Consider the following 20,386-nt stretch of genomic DNA (forward strand, 5'->3'; position numbering starts at 1 on the left):
GAAACATTTCCTTGGTATCTCTAATTTTCTTGAAGAACTCTCTAGTCTTTCCCATTCTATTGTTTCCCCCTATTTCTTTGCTGCTGCTCCTAAGTTGCTTCAGTCGTGTCCGACTCTTCGTGAACCCATGGACTGCAGCCTACCAGGCTCCTCTGTCCATGCAATTTTCCAGGCAAGAGTACTATTTCTTTGCAGTGTTCACTTAATAAGGCTTTCTCATCTCTCCTTGCTTTCTTTTGGAATTCTGCATTTAGATTGATATATCTTTCCCTTTCTCCTTGGCTTCTCTTCTCAGCTATTTGTAAGCCCTCCTCAGACAACGATTTTGCCTTGTTGCATTTCTTTCTCCTTGGTATGGTTTTGGTCACCATCTCCTGTACAATGTTGGGAACCTGTATCCATAGTTCTTCAGGCACTCTGTGAGATCTAATTCCTTGAATCTATTTGTCACTCCCACTTAAAGAGTCATAAGGGATTTGATTTAGATCATACCTGATGGCCTAGTAGTTTTCCCTACGTTCTTCAATTTAAGCCTGAATTTTGCAATAAGGAGCTGATGATTTGAGCCACAGTCAGCTCCAGGTCTTTTCTTTGCTGACTGTACACAGAGCTTCTCCATCTTCAGCTGCAAAGAATGTAATCAATCTGATTTCAGTATTGATTATTTGATGATATCCATCCCTTGTGTTGTTGGAAAAGGGTGTTTGCTATGACCTGTGCATTCTCTTGTCAAAACTCTGTTAGCCTTTGCCCTGCTGCATTTTGTACCCCAAGGCCAAACTTGCCTGTTACGTTAGGTATCTCTTGACTCCTTAGTTTGCATCCCAAACCCCCGCGATGAAAAGGCCATCTTTTTTTTTTTTTTTTTTTGCTGTTAATTATAGGTCTTGGAGGTCTTCATATATGAACTGTTTCAGCTTCTTTGGTGTTAGTGGTTGGGGCATAGACTTGGATTACTGTGTTGAATGGTTTGCCTTGGAAATGAACCGAGATCATTTTGTCGTTTTTGAGACTGCATCTCAGTGCTGCATTTCATACTCTTTTGTTCACTATGAGGGCTACTCCATTTCTTTTAAGCGATTCTTGCCCACAGTAGTAATCTAATCGTCATCTGAATTAAACTTGGCTATTCCCATCCATTTTAGTTTAGTGATTACTAAATTGTCGATGTTCACTTTTACCATCTCTGGTTTGACTATGTCCAACTTACCTTGATTCATGCACCTAACATTCCAAGTTCCTATGCAATACTGTTCTATACAGCATTGAACTTTACTTTGACCACCAGACACATCTACAGCTAGGCGTCATTTCCACTTTGGTCCAGCCTCTTCACCTTTTGGAGCTCTCTCTCCATTCTTCCCCAGTAGCATCTTGGACACTTACTGACCTGGGGGCTCATTTTCCAGTGTCATATATTTTTGTCTTTTCATACTGTTCAGGGGTTCTCAAGGCAAGAATACTGAAATGGTTTGCCATTCACTACTCCAGTGGACCATATTTTGTCAGAACTCTCTACCATGACCCGTTCACCTTGGATGGCTGTGTACTGCAGTTATTACCAAGAATGGAAAGGAAGAGGAAAAGCAACCGAACATTTGTTTTGTTGGTAGCCTTTGCGTTTTCAAAAACATGTGGAAATGTGTCATGTTCCCAGAATATAAAGTAGATGGCACTGCCTGTAAGTATCTTTTGCTACCCCAGGGATTAAAGGTTTTCTGGGGTAATTTAAAAGGCCCTTCTCTCACCTTGAGTTCTTTATATTTCCCAGAGTGCTGAATTGCAGTTTTTAAAAAATTAATTTTAATTGGAGGATAATTACAAATTGTGATGGTTTCTGCCATACATCGACATGAATCAGCCATGGGTGCACATGTGTTGCCCACCATCCTGAACCCCCCTCCCACCTTCCCATCTCATCCCTCTGTATTGTCCCAGAGCACTGGCTTTGAGTGCCCAGCTTCATGCATCGAACTTGCACTGTTCACCTATTTTGCATATGGTGATATACATGTTTCAACGTTATTCTCTCAAATCACCTCACCCTCACTTGCTCCCAGAGCCAAAAGTCTGTTCTTTATATCTGTGTCTCTTCTGGTGCCTTGCATATAAGATTGTTGTTACTGTCTTTCTAAATTTCATATATATCATTAATACACAGTATTTCTCTAAGAATGTTTCTCTTTCTGACTTCATGCTGTATAATAGGCTCATTTCATCCACCTCATTAGAACTGACTCAAACGTGTTCCTTTTTATAGCTAAGTACTCCATTGTGTATATGTACCATAACTCCCTTATCCATTCATCTGCCAATGGATATCTACATTGTTTCCATGTCCTAGCTATTGTAAACAGTGCTGCAATGAACACTGGAGTACATATGTCTCTTTCAATTCTGGTTTCTCCAGTGTGTATGCCCAGCAGTGGGATTGCTGGGTCATATGGCAGTTCTCTTCCCAGTTTTAAAAGGAATCTCCACACTGTTCTTCATAATGGCTGTACCAGCTTGCATTTCCACCAACAGCGTAAGAAGGTTCTCTTTTCTCCACACCCTCTCCAGCATTTACTGTTTGTAGACTTTTTGATGGTGGCCATTCTGACTGGTGTGAGATGATACATCACTGTGGTTTTGATTCCCATTTTTCTAATAACGAGTGATTATTTTCTTTTCTTGTGTTTATTAGCTATCTGTATGTCTTCTTTGGAGAAATGTCTGTTTAGTTCTTTGGCCTATTTTCTGACTGGGTTGTTTGTTTTTCTGTTATTGAGCTGCATGAGCTGCTTGTGTATTTTGAAGATTCTAAGTTTCATTTGCTTTTATTTTCTTGTATTCTGAAGGCTGCCTTTCACTTTGCTTACTGTTTCCTTCCTTGTGCAAAAGCTTTTAAGTTTAATCAGGTCCCATTTTTTAAAAAAATTTTTATTCTTACTTTATTTTACTTTACAATACTGTATTGGTTTTGCCATACATTGACATGAATCCACCACAGGTGTACATGCGATCCCAAACATGAATCCCCCTCCCACCTCCCTCCCCACAACATCCCTCTGGGTCATCCCCGTGCACCAGCGCCAAGCATGCTGTATCCTGCATCGGACATAGACTGGTGATTCAATTCTTACATGATAGTATACATGTTTCAATGCCATTCTCCCAAATCATCCCACCCTCTCCCTCTGAGTCCAAAAGTCCGCTATACACATCTGTGTCTTTTTTGCTGTCTGGCATACAGGGTCATCATTGCCATCTTTCTAAATTCCATATATATGTGTTAGTATACTGTATTGGTGTTTTTCTTTCTGGCTTACTTCACTCTGTATAATCGGCTCCAGTTTCATCCATCTCATCAGAACTGATTCAAATGTATTCTTTTTAACGGCCGAGTAATACTCCACTGTGTATATGTACCACAGCCTTCTTATCCATTCATCTGCTGATGGACATCTAGGTTGTTTCCATGTCCTTACTCTGGGAGGTGGGTCATGGAGGATCCTTGCTGTGATTTATATCAGAGACTGTTGCCTAGGTTTTCCTCTAAGAGTTTTACAGTCTCTGGTCTTACATTTAGATCTTTAATCCATTTTGAGTTTACTTTTGCATATGGTGTTAGAACGTGTTCTAGTTTCTTTCTTTTACACGTGGTTGACAAGTTTCCCCAGCACCACTTGTTAAAGTGAAAGTGAAAGTCAGTCAGTCATGTCTGACTCTTTGCAAACCCATGGACTATACAGTCCATGGAATTCTCCAGGCCAGAACACTGGAGTGGGTAGCCTTTCCCTTCTATGGGGGATCTTCCCAATCCAGGGATCAAACCCAGGTCTACTGCACTGCAGGCAGATTCTTTACCAGCTGTGCCACCAGGGAAGCTCCCACTTGTTAAAAAGACTGTCTTTTCTCCATTGTATATTTTTGCTTCCTTTGTCAAAGATAAGGTGTTCATAGGTGCTTTATTTCTGGGCTTTCTATTTTGTTCCATTGATCTATATTTCTTTGTGCCACTACCAAAGTGTCTTGATGACTGCAGCTTTGGAGTATAGTCTGAAGTCAGGAAGGTTGATTCCTCTAGTTTCATTCTTCTTTCTCAAGATTGCTTTGGATATTGGAGGTTTTTTGGTGTTTCCATACAAATTGTGAAATTGTTCTAGTTCTGTGAAAAATACCATGGGTAGCTTGATAGGGATTGCATTGAATCTGTTGATTGCTTTGGGTAATATACTCATTTTCACTATATTGATTCTTCCAATCCACAAACATTGTATACTTCTCCATCTATTTGTGTCATCTTTGATTTCTTTCATCAATGTTTTAGAGTTTTCTATATATAGGTCTTTTGTTTCTGTGGGTAAATTTATTCCTAAGTATTTTATTCTTTTTGTTGCAATGGTGAATAGAATTATTTCCTTGATTTTTTCATTGTTAGTGTATAGGAATACAAGGGATTTCCGTGTATTAATTTTATATCTTGCAAATTTACTATATTCATTGATTAGCTCTAGTAACTTTCTGGTGGTATCTTTAGGATTTTCTATGTAGAGGATCATGTCATCTACAGAGTTTTACTTTTTCTTTTCCAATCTGGGTTCCTTTTATTTCTTTTGTCTTCTCTGACTGCAGCGGCTGGGACTTCCAAAACTATGTTGATAGTAGTGGTGATAATGGGCACCCTTGACTTGTTCCTGATTTTAGAGGATTTTTTTTTGCCATTTGAGGATAATGTTTGCTGTAGGCTTGTCATATATGGCTTTTATTATGTTGAGGTATGTTCCTTCTATGCCTGCTTTCTGGAGTTTGTTTTTTTTTAAAATCATTAATGGGTTTTGAATTTTGTCAACAGCTTTCTCTGCATCTATTGAGATAATCATATTGTTTTTAATCTTTCAATCTGTTAATATGGTATATCACATCGATTGATTTGTGAATACTGAAGAATCCTTGCATCACTGGAATAAAGCCCACTTGGTCAGCACAACACTTTTTAGGACAAATTTTGATTAACAATCTAAAAATTAAATTATAGGATGATTCTATTACCCTGTTTTGGTTGGGGAACTCTTCAGACTTAGGTTACTTGATAAAAGCATGATTAAACAGTTTCAAGTTTATCACAGTTTTTCATTTTTATTTCTGTGGTTTGCAACCTGGTGCTTGGCACCAGAATCCAGAGCCCTTTGGAGCTTCCCCTCATCTCTCCCTACCCCCCAGTCAGTGGGAAAAAACCCCATCACAATAGTAGTATTTTACCAGAGGCCTGTAAAGCCAGTGGGCCCCACCCCTGTCCCCATGGGGAGAAAGGAGGGTTAGGGGCCTCAGAGGGCCTCCCACTTATTCTACACGTCTCAGGTCTCTTCACCATGCCAGACTAGAGTCAAGTTCAATAGGGTCTTCTTTCCCTGCTGATTCTGCCACACCTGTTCCCTTGGCTGTGGTTTTGCTAGATAGTAGGTAGGGACAATGGGAGTCTCCTTCATCCATTCATGGATGTCACTAACTATATAATGAGGCATCTAGCTACCTTAAGAGATATCAGTTTACTTCAGTATTGAAATATTTTTTGATTCTAACTCCCAGGTGCTTAAGGGATTAGAATAGACATTTGTATCTAAGATCTAATTTTAGTGATTCGACAACTGATGTTCTATAAACTCTTGAATAAGACAACCACTATTTCTGCAAAGTAATATGTTCTCTAAGGATCCTCCCCTCTCATTTCCCCACACAACCACTTCCCACTTGCCTCCTTACAGGTGACTATTTATTAGTAATCAGAAGTTTGAGTTTCTATCACTTAATAGTAATGTCATGTTTCGCAACATTTTTTTACCTTTCTAAGCTTCACTTCTCTTAAAAAAATTTGCCTACCTCACAAAAATATTGAGTGGATAAAATGAGTTAATACATGTAAAGTGCTCATGAATTTTAAGGTGCTATATAAATAAAGTGTTATTTTGTCTTAGAAAAATATAGTAAGCAAAAACATGGTATTTTAAGCATCATTTTATAGCAGATTATCATCCATCAACAAAGTTAATGCAGTTTTTATTTGGTCAGTTGTGTCTGACTCTTTGAGATCCCATGGACTGCAGTCCACCAGACTCCTCTGTCCATGGGATTCTTTAGGCAAGAATATTGGAGTGAATTGCCATTTCCTTCTGAAAGGGATCTTTCCGACCTAGGGCTCAAACCTGAGTCTCCTGCATTGCAGGCAGATTCTTTACCATCTGAGCCACGAGGGAAGCCCCAAGGAATGTTATCATAGACTTGAAACAATCTTCAATGACTAAACGAAAGCTTTTCTTTAGAACTACCTAGAAATTATATAGCAAAGTGAGTTACCTGGGTTAAGTTACTACATTTTAAGACTAATATCAAAAGACTATTCCAGTTGTAGACCATATGGTCCCTCAGTTATGAGATTCTACAATTTCATGTTTATAACACAGGGAAACAGGCTTATTCTACCTGAGCAAAATTCAGTTTACTTATACAGCGGTATCAATGGCTAAGCCAGAAACCATAAAGCTTCAAGGGTTAAAGTAAGAGGAATTCACACCTATTTTTTATGGCTTAATGTCTTTCAGACTATACTTTTTGATCCTAATATTGCATTCATTTTTTAATGTATTAATAGGATCACTTACATTTCGATTTCCCTGAGACAATCTAGGTTTACGCCTTTTGTAATATCAAAATTTTATTCTAAAAAAGTCTTTGAATAGAATTATTTTAATAGGTTTATTAATAGGATAATCTACTTTGTTGGGTCACCTGATGCAAAGAGCTGACTCATTTGAAAGACCCTGATGCTGGGAAAGATTGAGGGCCGGAGGAGAAGGGAATAACAGAGGATGAGATGGTTGGATGGTATCACCGACTCAATGGACATGGGTTTGGGTGGACTCCAGCAGTTGGGTGATGGACAGGGAGGCCTGATGTGCTGCTGTTCATGGGGTCACCAAGAGTCAGACACGACTGAGCGACTAAACTGAACTGAAGTACATATTTTAAAAATTATATAATAAATTACTTTTAGTGTCTACTTTCAAGTGTCCCAATTTGAATAATAAATATATAATTTCCACATTTAAGGACTGGGAGCAGAGGTCAGCAAAGTCAAGATCTTTCTGACTACTAGAAGGAGAGAAGTGAAAACAGAACTTAATATGATTGATAAAACATCAGAGGATCTCATCTATAGGTAAATAGCTTTGATTTCTATAAGATAATCAAATCATCTGTCTGCTGCTCATCAATGAAGGTGATGCTGAGATTCAAGAGGAAATAAGTACTAGAAAACAAGGACTCATAATACTGAACTCATACAATCATTTTGGAGAAGCTAATATTCATTTTGGAACTTGACAAGTCTCTGATGTAACTATCTCTGAGAAAAGATATAGTTACATTCTTTCACATGACCCCACTCAGACAGACTCTAATGATTAGCTTGTCTTATTAGAACTATATTTATTATCAATAAAGATAAGAGTCTTTTGAAACTGTATGACCTGAGATTAAATACAATATGGTTGGCAACCTTTACCTAGGGCTTCCCTGTTGGCTCAGATGGTAAAGCATCCACCTCCAATGTGGGAGACCCTGGTTCGCTCCCTGGGTTGGGAAGATCCCCTGGAGAAGGGAATGGCAACTCACTCCAGTATTCTTGCCCGGAGAATTCCACGGATAGAGGAGCCTGGCAGACTATGGTCCATGGGGTCACAAAGAGTCAGACACAGCTGAGCGACTAACACTTTCTACCTTTCTACCTAGAGTGTATCGAGATGTTTGGTTTGAAAGATGTTTAATAAATAAAGTAGATCAACAGGACGACTTACATGAAGAGATGATCTTTATAATTAATTTTGGATATTTTCCCTAACAGTCCATTTTCGAAGAAAGTCAGGGAAGTTGAATTCTCTGTAATGGGTATACAAAATTTAAGCAAAGGTGATGATGATTTAGAAAGTAATTTTCAAGAAGCAGGTCAATGGATTAAAATGGTTCTAACTTCAAAAGTATAAATCTGTTAAAGTGTAAACCAAAATGTCTGTATTTCATTATCTAGAGTTATGAGATTCTTTGAGGAAATAGGATAACCCTTTTGAAATCTAGTAAGATACAGATTTACAATAAGATGACTATTAACTAACAACCTTTCTAATTTGATCTGATCTTTAAGAATTAGATTCAAAGATAACTGTGCCTGACAACCATCTTTTAAAGTTTCCTTTTATAATATTTATAATACATTAAACAAAAGAAAGAAAAGGATAAAACATTCTATGTTCAAGCAAAAGCTATCTGAGTTCTCTTTTTTCATACCTAGAAAATGATCACTTTGTTATAATTAGGAACCACTGTGAAAAACATGAAGCTTCAAGAGTACTAATGGGTTCAGAAATGGAAGAAGGAAAGCAGCTGTGAAAATGAAGAATGATACTCTCAAGTATCAACTAGTTATGTGAGCTGGATTCCTTTGGATTTCCAAATTCCTTTGGAAAATACCTTTCCAACATTGTTCCCCACATTGCTTGAATGTTTTCAAGTTACATTATCATACTGGAAATCTTCCATTGGTTGAATCTGCAGGTAAGGAACCAGGGGAGAATCATGGATATAAAATGTTGCAGATGAAGGGCTGATTAATGCACTATACACAGGTAGGTGGTGTGTGTGTGTTTGTGTGTGTAGATGGAGGGCTGATTAATGAATTATACGCAGATAGGGTGTGTGTGTCAGTGTATGTGTGTGTCAGCGTGTGTGTGTCAGTCAGTGCCCTTAATACCCAAGTTAGTTGTTTAAGGGTTAACTGTACTTTGAATTTTTCACTTGTAATTTTAGGGAAAATGAAAAAAGCACCGAAACATATTAAAGACAGAGATCTAGAAAGAATGTCATAAAACTTGATACTAAGTAATGGGAGGAAAATAAATGCTAAAAATTTTGAGACATTTACTTTGAAGCCTTTATACTTGACTTTCCTTAAATTTAACAAAATAAAAAAACCCTACCATTTCCTGAAAAGTGTTAGTTTCCCTAGGAAAGAAAAACTCTCAGATATGTATTTCACCCTCTCTAGTCCACAGAGAAAGAAACGAAGAAAAAAGTAAGTTCAGTTCAGTTCAGTCGCTCAGTCGTGTCCGACTCTTTGCGACCCCATGAATCGCAGCACGCCAGGCCTCCCTGTCCATCATCAGCTCCCGGAGTTCACTCAGACTCCTGTCCATCGAGTCAGTGATGCCATCCAGCCATCTCATCCTCGGTCGTCCCCTTCTTCTCCTGCCCTCAATCCCTCCCAGCATCAGTCTAATAAAAAAATCTTTTTGGAAATCTTCTCTTTAAGCCTAAGAGCATAGTGGAATGTTATAGGTACATACATCTCAGGAGTGTGAAGGTCCCCCCAGTTTTTTCTGCTGAGGAACAAAAACCAACAAGTAAAAGGGCTGAAGTGAGGAAAAGACTTAGCAGGGGAGGGAGAGAAGGACTTTAGTCCCTACATATAGAGAGGCAGCTTCTTACACTCCTTCTTTTCAGAGGGGGGAAAGTGCACCAAGATATTTATGACCTAGATCACTTTTAGAGAAATACTGAATGACTATTACTCATGGGTACACACCTTGATAAGAATGCAAAACTAAGGTTACCATACTAGCTTCCTTCAGAAAATTATGCACTAAAATATTGCTAAATAATCAAGTATTAGCTTAACTAAAAAAAATACATATCAAATGGGGAAAACTGACAAATCAGTAAATGGAAAATTTTAAAATTAAGCCAGAAGTCAGTATAGTTATCAGTAACTAGCCTAAGTAGAATGTCCTAATGACTTACTGTGTATCTTTACTTTGATAAATTCAGGCTTGTCATTATATTGATACTATTTTAAGCACTATGCCTAAAAAGAATGATAATATGGGAAATCCTCAATCTGTTATTTCACTAGTTTGAAATCTACACCTATTTTATATTTGCTGATCCAGAGAGCAGGTAACATCAAGATAACCATGAAACTAGTATATATAATAGAGAACTGAAGAAGTTATGTCACATGGAAAGGAGAAATAATGACAATAAAACAAGTGATCTTGAATGGTATTTGATTAAAGCAGGAAAATGCAGAAAGTAATTAGCAAATTTATGCAATACATAAAAGCAGAGACAGAAACATACATAGCAGGTCCAATGAAAGCAATAACTTTAGCTGTTAACCAGAGAGTAGTACTCAACCTGCAAGTACAGAAGCCGACAGCCAAGTGTATTTTTAGGAGTTTATGTACAGGAATGAAAACACTGAATACAGTTGAAAGAAATAGTACCAATTATGAATATTACATCCATTCTTTGGGTATAATTTGCCCCCTTCCCCCTAAAGTCTACAGGGATTTCAGAGTACATTTTAGTCGAAGTATAGGTCCACAGTCGAGCAATTTACTATTTATGACAATAAAGCATGTTGAGGCATGATATCAAAGTTGAACTGGATGCTTTCTGAAGATTTTTTCTAGTCCTTTGATTCTACAGTTTAATATTATCGAAGCACTATTTCTGGGAAAAATATGAATAATTTTAGTGTGATCCAAATTCATTATTTTGTAGTTAAACATAGCATAAATCCAGGAAACACTCCTAAGATATGGTAGTTATCATCTATAAATGTGTTTGAAAATAATGTACTGCCATTATTGGCAGAAATTTATAAAACAATGTTATAAACTAAATCATATGTCTTTTTCTAAGCTATCGTGCAATCAGTTGATAGGAAGTTAAAAGTCTTAATTTCCCAAGATGCTTTATCTTTTGCCATGCTACCATCTTTCTATCTCTGATTGTATTAGAGATTTTGAGAAAATAGGTTGTAAAGTTATTACCTTGTGATTCTGGTACCGGGACTGATATACATATTATCCATTTCACTCTAAAATAAAAATCTAAATTCACTCTTAAGGCTGATCTTTCACAATGGGTACTAAGTAAGTAAAAACTTCAAATTTATCTATAGAAGATATACTATAGGCAATGCTGCCAAGGAATTAGGATTCGGTGCTTTCACTGTTGTGACCTGGGTTTGACCTATGGTCGGGGAAATAAGATCCTGCAAGCTGCATAGCACGACCAAAAAAAAACCTACAGAAAGGAAAAAAATAAGATGAGCTTTACTTAGTATATGTAGGGAGAATTTTCATCCTTCCAATCTGTCTGTTTTTAGAAAAACACATTTGGGCTATCAAGCTAGGCCATGAAGAAGGTTGATGATATCCTCCATATATTTAGGTTTCAGTAATTTCCAAAGTTCTGATTAGCTTCTCAAAATGAAGCTAAATTTTAAGAAAATCTATATGTATGAATTATATGCATGTATATATATAGAAAATGTATGTGTGTATGCTTATTACATATATATGTGTGTGCATACATATAACCTACATAGCTCTGAAAAAACACATCTGGGTATGCAGAATTATAGAAATTCCTTATCCAATAATGCATCATTAATTTTTATTAACAATCCAGGATTTGTTTAGCATCATGTTTAACATTTTGAAAGTCAAAACATTAACTTTTTTTGTTCTCAAGGACAGTACTATTAAAAGAAGACCTCTAACACCAGTAGTTAGTACTTTTTACATACAAAATGAAAAACTTTGAAATTTCATTGTGGGACTTAAGTCTTTTTACATTTCTAAAACCTGACAGAAATTAATGTACATGGAATTCTCATATGCTAGTATATATTTCATATGGTCATGCTGTCTTCATGAAACCATTTGACTGGCAAGCATATTAATTATGATTTCAAAAGAAACTCCCTATTTGACTCACCAGGAGAAACTTTAAGGTCCTTATTATTTCTGCTGCTGAGCATGGAATATATTTGTAGATGGAATAAGAAAGGAAAAGAGATTTATTTGGGTAATGCCAATATTTATGGCTTTACCTTCTTGTCTAAAATTAGGAGGTCAGTGAAAGAATTACAAATGGATTGAAGGTGGTTTTTTTCATACTAAAAATAAATTTTAGTGATAAAAGCACGATTTATTCTATAACTTTTGAATAACAGCTTTTTCTCCTCACCTATTTTCCAATTATATAATAAGAATTGGCTTTAAAATTATAATTTAATGTTTTTCTTTGGAGTAGGAAATAGATTTGCTTTTTATGGAAATAATTGTCCTTTTAAGAACACATATATAATTGAAAATATTGGTAAAATATAAGAAAAAGTCAAAGGATTAAAGCATTAAAAGAGCACCAAAACAGAAGAATATCAATGTAATAAGATCATGTCAGAGGTAAGCCCTTCTTTTCATCAAAACAATTCTACTAAGTGATCCATATTATATAAAGTTTGGTACCAAACAGCTTATGTTATAGGGAGACTGGAGCATTATCTCAAAGGTTAAGAGAAAAAATTTAATATAGTCAAATTAATCACATGAAAAGGCAAGAATACTGATCATGTTGATGGTATTTCTAACATTTGGAAATGTTTTTAAAAATGCGTATAAATACTATTAAAATTCTGAAAACCATGGTAGAAGCAAAATTAAAGAGCAGTGGTAACAAAAAATTAGACAAAAATGACAAAATTGTAAAGTAGTAGAACTGTTTCATTAAGATTAAATATATGATAAAAGGCATTAGAATTAGAAATGACCCTTATCCTAAATATTAAAATAAATACCACAGAATATGAAACATAACTTCTAAAAGATTGAGAGGAAAAGAAATAACACAAAGCAGAGAAAATGAAAGACACCTCACTATTCCCAATGTGGTTATTATTTATGGAATGGATAAAACATGTTGTAGAAAATGTCACTACAGTTAGATAAACACATTAAAAAATCAACATGCCACATTTACCTAAATAATTTTGTAGAACAGCTGAAAAAGCAAATTTCATCAAATTTAGACAGCTTATAGTGGAATAAATAAGTATGGTGAGGTATTAACTAACCCTAAGTTTCACAACGGGCAGCTTCTAGCCGGTTCATTGAAGCTGGATCTCGGCCACACAAGGATCACTGGATAAGAAATCAGTTGAGCTGGACTAGAGCTGCCCAATTGTCTTAATAATGAATGCTCCACACTGTCTGTTAAGTAAAGAGAAAGAGAATATAGATCAGAAACCCTGAATGAGGGGAAAAAAAAAAGATAAGTTAGAACAGATGCGTGTAGAACATCCATGAACATTTAATAAATACTCACAGAACATGTGGTAATAATTATACAACAGTGTTTAAGTAAAGATTAGGGGGGGTCCAGAACTCAGGAAAGGTCTGCTCCCTGCTCTCTGAGAGCTTACAATCTACTTCACACAATCTTTAGTCTAGTATTATATTAACAGTATAAATGTTTCATATATGAAAATGAGGTCAACAGAGAAACAAATGAATTACAACATTCCTTCTATTTTGAAAATATTATTAGGTAAGTTTTAAAAACATATTTTTAAAAAAGGAAGTAGAGGTTGCCTGCCAGACGTCTATTTAGAAAGTTGTCTAAAGCCTCCAAAGTACTGTTCAAGTTAGCACTGGTAGAACAGGCACTTAAGATACCTAAGTCATATAACAGAAAGCAATTCTGTGTATCTGTGTTATCCTGAGAATCTTTTTGTGTTAATATCAATTTGGGCCAAAGAAACAACCTAGTTCCTACTACTTTTTTTTGGCACTTTGAGCAAAGGTCTTTTCTTAATTTAGGGAAGCAAGCTGTCCTATGACATATTTCTACATCGTGGATAGGCTCTAGTTTCCATATTCCAATTTCTTTGGAGCAGTACTACCGGACTGAAATTTCTGTGTTGCTGAAAACATTCTGTATCTACACTGTCAAATATGGTAATTACTAACCATGTGGGGCTATTTAGCACTTCAAATGTGGTTTCAGCAAGTGGTGCTTGGAAAACTGGACAGGCACATGTAAAACAGTGAGATTAGAATATTACATCACATCACATACAAAAATAAACTCAAAATGGTTTAAAGATCTAAATGTAAAATATGAAACCCTAAAACTTCTGTTAAGAGAACACAGGTGGCGCTCGCTTCAGCAGCACATATACTAAAACTGGAACGATACAGAGAAGATTAGCATGGCCCTTGCGCAAGGATGACATGCAAATTAGTGAAGTGTTCCATATTTTTTATAAGCAAGTGAAAAGACAGCCTTCAGATTGGGAGAAAATATTAGCAAATGAAGCAACTGACAAATAACTAATCTCAAAAATATACAAGAAACTCCTGCAGCTCAATTCCAGAAAAATAAACGACCCAATCAAAAAATGAGCCAAAGAACTAAATAGACATTTCTCCAAAGAAGACATACAGATGGCTAACAAATACAGGAAAAGATGCTCAACATCACTCATTATCAGAGAAATGCAAATTAAAACCACAATGAGGTACCATTTCACACCAGTCAGAATGGCTGTGATCCAAAAGTCTATAAGCAATAAATGCTGGAGAGGGTGTGCAGAAAAGGGAACCCTCTTAAATTGTTGGTGGGAATGCAAACTAGTACAGCCACTATGGAGAACAGTGTGGAGATTCCTTAAAAACTGGAAATAGAACTGCCTTCAGTTCAGTTCAGTCACTCAGTCATGTCCGACTCTTTGCGATCCCATGAATCGCAGCACGCCAGGCCTCCCTGTCCATCACCAACTCCCGGAGTTCACTCAGATTCATGTCCATCGAGTCAGTGATGCTATCCAGCCATCTCATCCTCTGTTGTCCCCTTCTACTCCTGCCCCCAATCCCTCCCAGCATCAGAGTCTTTTCCAATGAGTCAACTCTTTGCATGAGGTGGCCAAAGTACTGGAGTTTCAGCTTCAGCATCATTCCTTCCAAAGAAATCCCAGGGCTGATCTCCTTCAGAATGGACTGGCTGGATCTCCTTGCAGTCCAAGGGATTCTCAAGAGTCTTCTCCAACACCACAGTTCAAAAGCAGCAATTCTTCGGTGCCCAGCTTTCTTCATAGTCCAACTCTCACATTCATATATGACCACAGGAAAAACCATAGCCTTGACTAGATGGACCTTAGTCAGCAAAGTAATGTCTCTGCTTTTGAATATGCTATCTAGGTTGGTCATAACTTTTCTTCCAAGAAGTAAGCGTCTTTTAATTTCATGGCTGCAGTCACCATCTGCAGTGATTTTGGAGCCCCCTCAAAATAAAGTCTGACACTGTTTCCACTGTTTCCCATCTATTTCCCATGAAATCATGGGACCAGATGCCATGATCTTCGTTTTCTGAATGTTGAGCTTTAAGCCAACTTTTTCACTCTCCACTTTCACTTTCATCAAGAGGCTTTTTAGTTCCTCTTCACTTTCTGCCATAAGGGTGGTGTCATCTGTATATCTGAGGTTATTGATATTTCTCCTGGCAATCTTGATTCCAGCTTGTGCTTCATCCAGCCCAGCATTTCTCATGACGTACTCTGCATATAAATTCAATAAGCAGGGGGACAATATACAGCCTTGACGTACTCCTTTTCCTATTTGGAACCAGTCTGTTGTTCCATGTCCAGTTCTAACTGTTGCTTCCTGACCTGCACACAGGTTTCTCAAGAGGCAGGTCATGTGGTCTGGTATTCCCATCTCTTGAAGAATTTTCCACAGTTTATTGTGATCCACACAGGACCCAGCAATCCCACCGCTGGGCATACACACCAAGGAAACTAGAATTGATTGAGACACATGTACCCCAGTGTTGACTGCAGCACTGTTCATAATAGCCAGGACATGGGAGCAACCTAGATGTCCATCAGCAGATGAATGGATAAGAAAGCTGTGGTATATATACACAATGGAGTATTACTCAGCCATTAAAAATAATACATTTGAATCAGTTCTAATGAGGTGGATGAAACTGGAGCCAATTATACAGAGTGAAGTAGGCCAGAAAGAAAAACACTAATACAGTATACTAACACATATATATGGAATTTAGAAAGATGGTAACAATAACCCTGTAAGACAGCAAGACAGCAAAAGAGACACAGATGTATAGAACAGTCTTTTGGACTCTGTGGGAGAGGGAGAGGGTGGGATGATATGGGAGAGTGGCATTGAAACATGTATAATATCATATAAGAATATCATATAAGAAACGAATCGCCAGTCTAGGTTCGGTGCAGGATACAGGATGCTTGGGGCTGGTGCACTGTGATGACCCAGAGGGATGCTATGGGGAGGGAGGTGGGAGGGGGGTTCAGGATTGGGAACACGTGTTCACCCGTGGTGGATTCATGTTGATGTGTGGCAAAACTAATACAATAATGTAAAGTAATTAGCCTCCAATTAAAATAAATAAATTAAAAAAAAAGAGAACACAAGGGAAACACTCTGACATAAATCACAGCAATATTTTCTTGGATCAGTCTTCTAAAGCAAAATAAAAGCAAAAATAAATAAGGTCTAATTAACGACTTCTGGACAGCAAAGGAAACCATAAACAAGACGAAAAGACAACCTACAGGATGGGAAGAATATATGGGAAGAATATCTTTGTAAACATGCAGCAAATAAGGGGTTAATATCCAAAATATACAAATGGCTCATATAACTCAATATCAAAAACAATCTAATAAAAAACAAGTAGAAGACTTGAACAGACATTTTTACAAAGAAGGCATACAGATGGCTAATATGTACACGAAAAGATGCTCAGCATCACTAATTATTAGAGAAATGCAAATCAAAACCACAATGAGATATCAACTAACACTTGTCAGTGAATGGTCACTATCAACAAATCTACAAATAAATGTTGGCAAGGGTGTGGAGAAAAGGGAACCTTCCTATACTGCTGCTGCTAAGTCGCTTCAGCCGTGTTCGACTCCGTGCGACCTCACAGACGGCAGCCCATCAGGCTCCCCCGGCCCTGGGATTCTCCAGGCAAGAACACTGGAGCAGGTTGCCATTTCTTTCTCCGATGCATGAAAGTGAAAAGTGAAAGTGAAGTCGCTCAGTTGTGTCTGACTCTTGGCGACCCCATGGACTGCACCCTAACAGGCTCCTCCATCCATGGGACTTTCCAGGCAAGAGTACTGGAGTAGTATGCCATTGCCTATACTGCTGGTGGGTTGTAAACTGGTGCAGCCACTATTGAAAATAGTATGGAAGTTCCTTAGTTAACTAAGAATAGAACTTCTACATGATCCAGCAATTCTACTCCTGGGTATGTATCTGGAAAAAAAAAAGAAGACACTAATTTGAAAAGATAAATGCACCCCATGTTCATAGCAGCGCTATTTACAGCAGCTGAAAAACAATCCAAATGCCATTCAATAGAAAACCAGATTAATACACACAGTGGAGTATTATTCACCCATAAAAAAGAATGAAATATTGCCAGTTCCAGCAACATAGACTGACCTAGAGAATATTATTATGCTTAATGAGATGAGTCAAGACAGAAAAAGACAAACACAATATAATACCTCTTATAAGTGGAATCTTAAAAAAAATACAAATGTATATAAAAAACAGAAACAGACTCACAGACATAGAAAACAAACTTGTGGTTACCCAAGGGGTGAGGGAAGGAATGACAAATCAGGGGTATGGAATTAACAGATATGAACTACTATATATAAAATAGATATGCAACAAGGATTTATTGTATAGCACAGGGAATTATAGCTATTATCTTATAATAACCTATAATGGAAAATCTGCAAAAGTACTGAATCAGTATGCTGTGTACCTGAAACTAACACAATACTATAAATTAACTATACCTCAATTAAAAATAGAAATGTGGCTAGTTGCAACTGAGGAATTGAATTTTAAACATTTAATTTTAATTATTCAAGATTGAAATTAGAATCTTGTGGGTGACCAGGTTGGGAACAGCATGATTCTAGGGGTTCAAACCTGTCTGGTTTGCTAAACTATAGACAGGCCAGGTTTTCTTTGGCCTGTTCAATAGTGTCTAATACCACTTAATATCATTCACTGCTATATTATCAGTGTCTAGAATATTGGTTAGCACATGACAGATGCTCAACAAATATTTGGTAAATGAATGAAATATACTGTGGTAATACACAGCTATTCATACCTAAGCTACTATTCATAGCTTACTGGTAATATGTCCTGGTTCTTTCATAAAAAATAGAGAAGTGAAGTTAAACTGTTCTCTGTATATGGAATTGCTTGATTGAAGGTTCAATATGCCTAGAGAGAACAAGAGTGGTGCTAATTCATTATGGCTCCAATAAAAAATATAAGTAGTTATATATGAATAACATGTTCATTATTATGGGAATATTGAAGGAAGACCATGCAATGGCAGGAATTTGGTAAGGATACAGATAAGAGTTGATGAGAATAAAAACAGGGAAAAAACCCACCTCAGATTAAAAAAGCTAAATTCAGATTTTATGCATGACTATAGGATGGAAACTGAAGATAGAGAAGCCTTGAATAAATATACAGTAATCTGGTTAGGCAATAATAGAGCTTAGAAAAGGGATGTGGCAGTGGAAAGAGAAATGAGTATATCATTTTTAGCAAGTTAGTGAACTGAAAAAGGAATACATAACAGTATCAATAGATCATGTGGCTTAAACAGGTCAGAAAAATAACAGGTATTGTTTTGATTTCAGGGGATAAGATGAGCAAACTAACATAAAAGAGGTGAAGATCCTGAAAATAAAATGTAAGAAATTATATATTCATGATTTTCAGTTTGAGGAGGTAGTGAACATTCATCCAGGTGGTGTTGATTTAGAGTTAAAATAGGGAGAGAATCAAAGGACTAGATCAGAGTCACTTAAAAACTACCAAAATGCAGAATAAAACTGAAAACTCCCTTGGAAGACAACTTAGAGGGCAAAGAGAATCATGCCATGATTAGTTGGTAAAAGAGGAATATATATTTTTTTTTTGAAAGAGACACTGAAATATCAAACACAGTGCAAAGAAAGAGAGCCACATATAAGAATGAGTAAAATCTGAGCGCAGGCTAGTTGACAGTACTGAATTAAAGAGAATCTAGGAGGACAAGTACTATGACAAAATCCTTGAGGTTTGGTTGCTGCTGCTGCTAAGGTGCTTCAGTTGTGTCCCACTCTGTGCAACCCCAGAGACGGTAGCCCACCAGGCTCCCCCATCCCTGGGATTCTCCAGGCAAGAACACTGGGGTGGGTTCAGCAAATCTTGACAGTATATCTTAGATAAGTGCTTTGGCTAGATGTCAGTAATGAAGGAACAGTAACCTCATATGAGTTAAAAAGATACCCCTATACTCCTCCTTCATGCCTTTCCAAAACAGACAAATTTAAAATATTGTTAGTGAGGTATGGAATACAAAATCTATTGCTTATTATCCTGTATCCTGAAAGTGGGGAAAGATGTCATCAAAAAAAGCTCAGAAAACAATTCTGTAAGGTATTAAGGTTTGATAAGCTGAATCTTATGTTATGAAAAGTAAGATGCCCATGTTTTGTGTTTTTGATGCCATGTTTTACATCTTCATGTTTATCCTTTCACTGTTTAATGTAGTTATAAGTTGATTTTTACAATTTTTTGTCTTTTACTCTTAGTACTAGCTTATTTAAGTGGTTGCTCCACAGTGTTTACTATATATTTGCCTTTACTGGCAGACTTTTTCTTTCCTATAGATTCTTACTTCTTGTGGCCCTTTCCACTTAAAAAAGACCCTTTAACATTCCAGGTTTAGTATTGCTGAATTCTTTTAGTTTTAGGTTGTCTGGAAAATTACGTTATCTCTTAGCTCAGTTGGTAAAGACTCTGCCTGCAGTGCAGGAGACCTGGGTTTGACCCCTGGGTCGGCAAGATCCCCTGGAAAAGGAAATGGCAACCCACTCCAGTATTCTTGCCTGGAGAATCCCATGGACAGAGGAGCCTGGCAGGCTACAGTCCATGGGGTCGCAAGAGTGGACATGACTCAGCAACTAATCCCTCCCCCCATCCTGCTCCCCTTCTATTCTAAATGATAATCTTGCTTGGTTGAGTCTCCTAGGTTGCAGGTTTTCCCCTTTCAGTACTTTGAATATATCATGCCACTCCCTTCTGGCCTGCAAAATTTCTGCAGAGAAATCAGTTGATAGCCTTATGGGGGTTCCCTTGAACTGAATGTTTTCTTGCTGCCTTTGGAATCATCTCACTATCTTTGACCTTTGCCATTTTAATTATGATATATCTTGGTGTGGGTCTGTTTAGGTTCATTTTATTTGGGATCCTCTGTGGTTCTCGTACCTGGACATCTGTTTCCTTCTTTAGATTTGGTAAGTTTCCAGCCATAATTTCATGTAGTATGTTTTCAACTCCTCTCTCTCATCTCCTTATAATGTGAATGTTTTCATACTTGATGTTATCCTAGAGGTCCCTTAAACTGTTCTCATTTTCAAAATTTG

The 20,386-nt window shown here is 37.1% G+C and overlaps 1 protein-coding gene and 1 non-coding gene across 5 annotated transcripts in view; one reads left to right on the forward strand and one right to left on the reverse strand.

Moving 5' to 3' along the window:
* Positions 1 to 10,080: 10,080 nt before the first annotated feature.
* Positions 10,081 to 20,386, reverse strand: part of BOLL (boule homolog, RNA binding protein) — a 63,200-nt gene continuing 52,894 nt past the window's right edge. For all 4 annotated transcript variants that reach the window (XM_060410158.1, XM_060410157.1, XM_060410156.1 and 1 more), the window contains one exon: positions 10,081 to 13,094. In XM_060410158.1, coding sequence (XP_060266141.1) covers positions 13,071 to 13,094 — 24 coding nt within the window. In that variant the 3' untranslated portion in view covers positions 10,081 to 13,070. The remainder of the gene's footprint in view (positions 13,095 to 20,386) is intronic.
* On the forward strand, positions 14,041 to 14,147 carry LOC114113283 (U6 spliceosomal RNA). Its single transcript, XR_003588346.1, has one exon. It is a non-coding gene; the product is annotated as a U6 spliceosomal RNA (small nuclear RNA).

The sequence above is a fragment of the Ovis aries genome, chromosome 2, assembly GCF_016772045.2.
Source record: "Ovis aries strain OAR_USU_Benz2616 breed Rambouillet chromosome 2, ARS-UI_Ramb_v3.0, whole genome shotgun sequence".
Lineage (NCBI taxonomy): Eukaryota > Metazoa > Chordata > Mammalia > Artiodactyla > Bovidae > Ovis > Ovis aries.